Raw genomic sequence first — 7,435 nt, 5'->3', positions numbered from 1 at the left:
ACAAGGCGGTACCTCGGGAGATCCCCCTGTCTCGCATATTTACTTTGGGACTTGGAGGCGGTACCTCGGGAGATCCCCCTATCTTGCATATTTACTTTTGGGACTACGAGGTGGTACCTCGGGAGATCCCCTGTTGAGCATTTACTTTTGGGACCACGAGACGGTATTTCGGGAGTTCCCTTTGTTGACATCTCTTTGTTATGGGGTTTCATGAGGTTTTTGTCGTGCTGATGTTACTATTGATATTTGCACATGCGGCGTGACAAGGCGGTATATATATGTGGATTGCGCATGTGGCGAGACAAGGTGGGAATATTATTATGCATGTGTGGCGAGACAAGGCGGGCATTTACTTTACTATTGCACACATGGCGAGACAAGGTGGGCTATCTCAGGGATTGATTTGTGAAGATTTGTGATGGCCTGGGGGCATTCTTATTGTTGATATTTGTGTAGTGGTACACTTACCTGTGTGAGTTTTATCTTGTGAAAGTTGTGAGAAAACATTCTACGTGTTGTCCGTTCTTTTCCTTATGCTCACTAGCTGGTATGAACTATGTTATGACACTTGCACAAGTATACACGTAGTTAAGAACTCTTATCGGATAAGAGGTTGTCTTGATATTGTTGAGTATAAATGCATACCCTTGCTTACTTGCCTTCTTGTGAGAATGACTCTATTTGGCACGCGAGTCATTAGTGCAGTTATGAGGTGTAATGAGGGCACGAGATGACAAGTGTTAGGGTTCAGGTATTGAGACCCGTGAGTTGTGATTTGTCTGAGGTTCGGTACCTCGTGGAGTTTGTTAACTAAAACCTGATGTGAAAGCGGTCGTTGTTGTTGAGTTATTATTTGTTCTTAATGTATCTGTGATTTCAGATTTAGGTTGTGTTTACGTTCACCCTTCTGTGTCATTATTATGGTATTCCCCTGATACATGTTGTTGCCCTTTCCTATTGCAATTACTGTATTGTTAGTCATATCGCGTAGTCTTTATGTAGATATTATACCTTGTTGTTTTTATACTTATACTTTGTTCGGGTCATTTAGTCCAGTAGGTGTCTTGGCTGTTCCTCGTCACTACTCCACCGAGGTTAGCCTTGATACTTGCTGGGTACCACCGTGGTGTACTGATACTACACTTCTGCACATTGATATGCATATCCAGGTATTTCGAAGTTAGTTGATCATTAGCTAGCTGTGCGGATTGTTGCTGTGAAGACTTATGGTAAACCTGCTGTGTTCGCAGGCTTTAGAGTCACATTCTGATTTGTATTCATACTGTTATTTTATTTTAAATAGTTGTATTTAGAAGAATTGTAGCAAACTCTGTAGAGCTTATAACTTCTACTACCGGTTTTGGAAATTCTAAATTTTATAGAAATTTCTATTTCAAAAGTAGTTAGATGTTATTTATTATTGTTGTTATTCAGTAAATGTTAGGCTTACTTAGTCCCTAAGACTAGGTGCCATCACGATACCCAAGGGAGGGGAAATTGGGTCGTGACAAGTTGGTATCAGAGCCCTAGGTTCATAGGTGCTACGAGACATAAGCGAGTTTAGTAGAGTCTTGCGGATCGGTACAGAGACGTCTGTACTTATCTTCGAGAGGCTACGGAACTATTAGGACAGTTTCACTTCCTTCATTCCTATCGTGCAAGTTCATTGATATCAAAGTTTGAACTTTTATCATTTCATTCTCTCACAGATGGTGAGAGCACGAGATGCAGTCACTGATGACGTTACCCCCGGAACAGATGTCGCCAGGGGCGGAGGCAGAGGCCGACGAGGAGAACGTGTCGCAGCTAAGGCACCTACTAGAGCAGCAGTTGAGGAGGGTCCAGTAGTTCCAGTTTGGGGGGAGGTACCAGAGGCGCCTGCTGTTACCCCGGACTTCAGGAGACCTTATCACAGTTCCTGAGCAAGTTTGGTAGATTTGCTCAGGTGGGGTTGATTCCGGTTGCACCAGCTATTTGACAGACTGGGGGAGGAGCTCAGACTCCTGCTGCCCACACTCTAGAGTAGCGAGTTCATGCTGGTCAGGTTCCAGGTGTCATGGCGACACATCCTGTGGTCCCAGCTCAACCCTTGGTTAGGTCAACAACATCTGAGGAAGAACAACTTAGAGTTGAGAGGTACAAGAAGTACCACCCTCCTACCTTCAGTGGATTGGCGACAGATGATGCCTAGGGTTTCCTGGAAGAGTGTCACCACATTCTCTGTACCATGGGTATTGTGGAGATGAGCGGGGCTGCTTTACTACGTTCCAGCTCAGGGGAGCGACTTATCAGTGGTGGTGGGCATACGAGTTGGGTAGCCCAGTCCAGTCAGCTTCACTTATATGGGTTCAGTTTTCAGAGATGTTCCTGAGAGAGTTTGTACCTTAGTCCCTTCGAGATGCATGGCGCGCGGAGTTTGAGCGGCTGCGCCAGGGCACTATGTCAGTGTTAGAGTATGCCGTTAGATTCAGTGATTTGGCTAGACATGCGCCTCTTTTGGTCGCTACAGTTAGAGAGCGTGTCTATAGATTCATTAAGGGGATCAGGCATGATATTCGGTTCAGCATGACTCGGGAGTTAGAGTCGGATGTTTCATTTTAGCAGGTAGTAGGGATCGCTAGCCGAGTAGAGGGCATGTGAGATTAGGATAGATGATACATGTGGGGCCATGAGAGAGACGTCCCTTTTTTTCCATAACTTCTGCCGCTTCCAACTCCAACGTAAAATTGATAATTTAGTTCCACTAATTTTGTTAGAATTTGCATCAATTTAATTGCTTAATCTGTTTATAAGACATATTTGGTGATAAATTGGTAGAAAGAGATTTTCTTAAATTATTTTATTCGTAATTCTTGATAAATTTAATATTTAAACAATTGAGGGTATTTTAGTAAACTTATCAGTTACAATACAGTACGATACAGTCAAACAAAATAACAAAATATTATTTAACAACAACAAACAATGCAATCTATCCAAACATTGTATTTATAAAATCATACAATACAATACAATACAATACAATACAATCCATTATAAAACGATGGCCAGCAATCATCCAAACAAGCTGTTAGTGAAAATATCTAATGCTTTTTGATCTCTAGTTGGCACATAACTTGTAGCAATCCCATATTTAGTGCTATGCTTATCTACAGGATATCTCAAGTACAAACTGATACATATAAGTACGTATCAATAATTGAGGATATCAAATAGAAAAATAGAAAGGAAAAAGAAACAGTAAAAACAGAGGATTCTTCATTTACACATCCCCATCTTTCTGATGCAAACTTTCGAATTTTGAATCAGTGATAATTGGAGAAACAAAGTGCTGCACAATCTACAGAAATAACCATCCATTTTCAAGCTTATTTTTTTAATACAACAGTGATACAATATTGAAAGCATATATATAAACTCTACTTAGAAAAAATTCCTAGAGTCTTAAATGGAGAAGTGAAGGGCGAGCTCCAAGTCCTTTGGAGTTGTAGTAGGAAACATAGTCTCTCACTGTTGTTTCCTTGTACTTAGGAGGATTTTCATCTGACAACAATTCCTTTATTGGTCCATAGAGTCTGTCAAATGGCTGAAATTGAGTTGTGAAAAAACATGCAACTGAAATCCTTGGCCCAATTTGTTTCGACAATACTCTGTGCTCAGCACTTTTGAACTTGTCATTTGAGAGAAGCTGCAATATTGCAGAAAAAATGATGTTAACAATGAACAAATGGGCAGTCCGGTGCATTAAGCTCTCGTTATGTGCAGAGTCCGGGGAAGAGCCGGATCACAAGGTCTATTGTATGCAGCCTTACCCTGCATTTCTGCAAAAGGCTGTTTTCACGTCTCGAACCCGTGACCTCCTGATCGCATGGCAACAACTTTATCAATTACGCCAAGGATCACCTTCTTAACAATTAACAAATGATTGTCTGAAATGTTTTGTGAATTTAGTTATAGTTTCCAAACGAAAACTGTTTCTTGACAACAAATCTCAACATGGATCCTGCTTACAAAAAAACGAGCTTTAAACAACTTCCAAAACTTTCCAAACACCAAAAAATTCTTGGTTTCCTTTCCAGTGTCTAGTGCCCGCGTTGGACATCCGATTAAATCGGATTCGTGTCGCGTAAGCATTCCCTGATTATTTCTATTCCGAGGGCTCAAACCCAAAAAACTCTAGTTAAAGATGGAGAGATATTCTATCTATCTCACCACAACCGTTGGCGGTAAATATAGCCTAAAAGTTATCATTATTTGTTTACTTTTCACATGATTAACAGAGAGTGGGAAAGTCCACTTTAGGTGCAAAAGTCACAAGGTTACTGATATTTCACTTGTATACTGCAGTTCATGTTTGTAACCTTTGGCTATAATTAGACTGTCCCCTTGAAACAAAAGCTGTCCTTACTTCAAGTGGAGAAAGAAAATCCAACACTATAAAAATACTTACAGATTAAAAGATAGAGGTATTTTCAGAATTCAAACATAACCGGTTCAAAATCTTAGTTCCTTTTGTTAAGAGGGGAAATCCGAAGCACTATGTGGTGAGCACTTTGTGCGCACGGGGTAAATCCCGTGTAATAACCTGCAAACCACACAGGGGATGTAAACCGCACTAGGCAAGTCCCGTGCGACAAGCTCAACCCAGAAGACATTGAGGGGGGAATCGATCCCATGTCATCCATATGGATGACCGCCCTCCAAGCCAACTGGACAACCCCGAAGGGTTTCAAAATCTTAGTTCCTTAAAAACTTAGCATTTATATACTTTTCAGCTATGTTGTTCGGACTCTTCAAAATTATTGCCGCACCTGTGTTATATCCTTAAAAATGCACTACTTTTGGAGGACCCGACACGCACCCTACAATATTTTTAAAGAGTTCGAGCAACATAACTTTTCAGGGGTTCTCACACATATCTACAATTTTTATTGAAAAAATGTGTTCGATTGAACTCACTCCTAACACTCAAGATCCGCCTCGAGTAAGGGTCACTAGACTAATATAATTTGTTTTAGGTATACTTGCCTGCAAAAGGTCTCCAAGATTGATTACTAGCGCGCCGGTCACCGGATGAATATCAATCCAGTGATTTTGGTGATTAATTTGAAGGCCACCAATGTGATCTTGTAAAAGAATGGTGAAGAAATCTGGATCAGTATGCTTTGTAATTCCAAGAGTCTTGTTTGGCTCAGGACAAGGTGGATAGTAATGACTGAGAATGAAATGCCCTTTTGCACACTCCATTTCCAACAAGTGATTAGGCTTCAGCCCAAGTGCCTCTGCTAGTAACTCAAATATTGTATGGCCCAACTTTCTAACATGCTCAGAATATTCAAGTAATTCCTTCCTAACATAGAAGAAAAACACAACAAAGTCACACATTTATAGTAAAACACAATAGAGAAAAGTTGCATAGTAAAAACATATTGGTAACATGACCAATCATATATTTCCTATCTGAGATAATAGAAAAATGAATTTCCGGATATTTTTGCTGTTTGAAAGAGTAATTTCTCATTGGAAGTGAAGCAATAGAAGCAAAAGTGGATTCAGAATCTAACTTTAATGGGTTCAACTTCTAAGATTTTTAGTATAGAACTCATTGTACTGTTAAAATAATGAGTTCAGATATAATATTTGTCAAAATTTTAGTAAATTTTTACATAAATATATATATTTATTCTCTGTGTCGAAAGTTATGGATTCAGATGAACCCATAGCTAAAGGGCTACGTCCGCCCCTAAGCAGAAGCCTTAGAAATGAACACTACTAGTAACACACTTACTATACCCCACTACAACCTCGCTTTATCCTTTCGTTAACTAACCTACCTTACTTTTTAACTACAAATAGAAAATCACTGAAGTAAATAGCTCATTTTATCATGGATCACTGTCCCTAATCAATTTTGATCACTAAAAAAGACCTAACAGAACCTTCACCCAAAACACAAAATCAAAGACACAACAGTCAATTATTTAGCACAAAAAGGCTAAAGGGAAAGACACCTTGATTTGGAAACTCAAGAAAGATTTGTCTCTCTTTCATACAAAATTCTCCACCAAACTAAAAGCCCCCCCAAAAAAGGAACCATTTTCTTCCTTCATAAGTTTTGGAAGATTTTTTTCAAAACAAAATTCAAATATGTGTTTGTTTATAGAATTAATCAAGTTTTTTTGGGGAGATTTTGAAAATCAAAAATTCAAATCCCAAATATAGTTTAAGACCTCTTTTTGGGCTAAATCATGATCATTCGAGATTTTTTAGCCGGAAAAAAAAAAAGATTTTTTAGCATGTCAAAACTTACCCCAAAATTAATGTTCAAACACGTTTTCAATTTCAAATCAAATTTCACCCAAATCAACTTTTTCAAAAAATATTTGAGAATCTATATCCAAACGGGTCCTTCATCTCGGGTCGCTCTTTCCTTCACAAAATTCTGCACTACCTAAACGAACCCTATGTGGTATAGTTCATAAGTTGTATTAAAACAACTACAACTTTTACAGCAAAATTAAAAAGGGTGTTAGCAAAAAATTTAATTGCATAAAAAATAACCTGCACGTTACTGGTAATTCATCACTACGAGGAGGATTAGGAGCCATGACACAAGCTAGTGTATCTCTCCAATTTGCAGCCTTAGACTGATAAAGATCAAAATTGCTATTAAACTTCACCTTCTTCAAATTATCCCTAGAATAAAACTCCATCTTTTGCTCATTTGGTTGCTCGTTAAATCTTTGAACTCCTTTGATCATCTCATCCATTACATGTTGAGGGATACCATGGTTCAAAACTTGAAAAAATCCCCAAGTCTCACATGCCTCTCGAATTTGTTCAACGATTTTTCTACGTTGAAAATCATTTTCCTTCATGTTCTTGAAATCTATAACTGGAATTTGAGCATTAACGTCCGAGCATAAATTAATATTTTTAGCATTGAACTCATTTTCTGCTCCCGGTGTGACGAAGAACTCGGGGATGTGAACAACTCCAGTATCAAGGAGTCCTTTTACGCCGGCCTTTGTGTTGTCGAAGGCTTTGAGCTCTTTTGCTCGGTCATATTCAGCCATTTTTATAAGAAGAGTATGTTTTTCAATCTATTAAGAATTTGCTTCTCCTTTAGATTTGATATACTGTAGAAGATAAGGGACAAAAGAAAGGACAAAGCATGTGACTGATGTATATTTCGTTAAGTTGACTGACACCTACCACGAAATCCTTGTAATCGGTAAAACCCAATTAAGTGGGCGTTTGGAGTTTGGACATAAGAATTGTAAAATTTCGAAAATAAATGAAAAACAAATTTTAGTAAAAATGGTATTTGAAAATTAGAGTTGTATTTGGACATGAATATAATTTTGGATTGTTTTTGAATTTTTGTGAGTGATCTGAAGTGAAAATTTTGAAAAATAGCTTTTTGAAGTTTTTC

General features: G+C 38.5%; 1 protein-coding gene across 2 annotated transcripts; it reads right to left on the bottom strand.

Moving 5' to 3' along the window:
* Window positions 1-3,341: 3,341 nt before the first annotated feature.
* On the bottom strand, window positions 3,342-7,152 carry LOC104111569 (1-aminocyclopropane-1-carboxylate oxidase homolog 1-like). 2 transcript variants are annotated; one of them, XM_009621295.4, is made up of 4 exons: window positions 6,562-7,146; window positions 5,029-5,350; window positions 3,813-3,860; window positions 3,342-3,688 (listed from the first exon to the last, which is right to left on the bottom strand). In XM_009621295.4, the coding sequence occupies exons 1-4, from the start codon at window positions 7,074-7,076 to the stop codon at window positions 3,437-3,439; spliced, it is 1,137 nt and encodes a 378-aa protein (XP_009619590.1). In that variant the 5' UTR covers window positions 7,077-7,146; the 3' UTR covers window positions 3,342-3,436. The 2 variants fall into 2 exon arrangements, with proteins under 2 accessions (XP_009619590.1, XP_009619591.1); XM_009621296.4 differs by lacking the exon at window positions 3,813-3,860 and having other exon boundaries at window positions 6,562-7,152.
* Between the last annotated feature and the right edge of the window lie 283 nt (window positions 7,153-7,435).

Source organism: Nicotiana tomentosiformis, chromosome 4, assembly GCF_000390325.3.
Source record: "Nicotiana tomentosiformis chromosome 4, ASM39032v3, whole genome shotgun sequence".
NCBI lineage: Eukaryota > Viridiplantae > Streptophyta > Magnoliopsida > Solanales > Solanaceae > Nicotiana > Nicotiana tomentosiformis.
The sequence above is the reverse complement of the archived record's forward strand: the minus strand, read 5'-3'. Positions and strand labels throughout refer to the sequence as shown.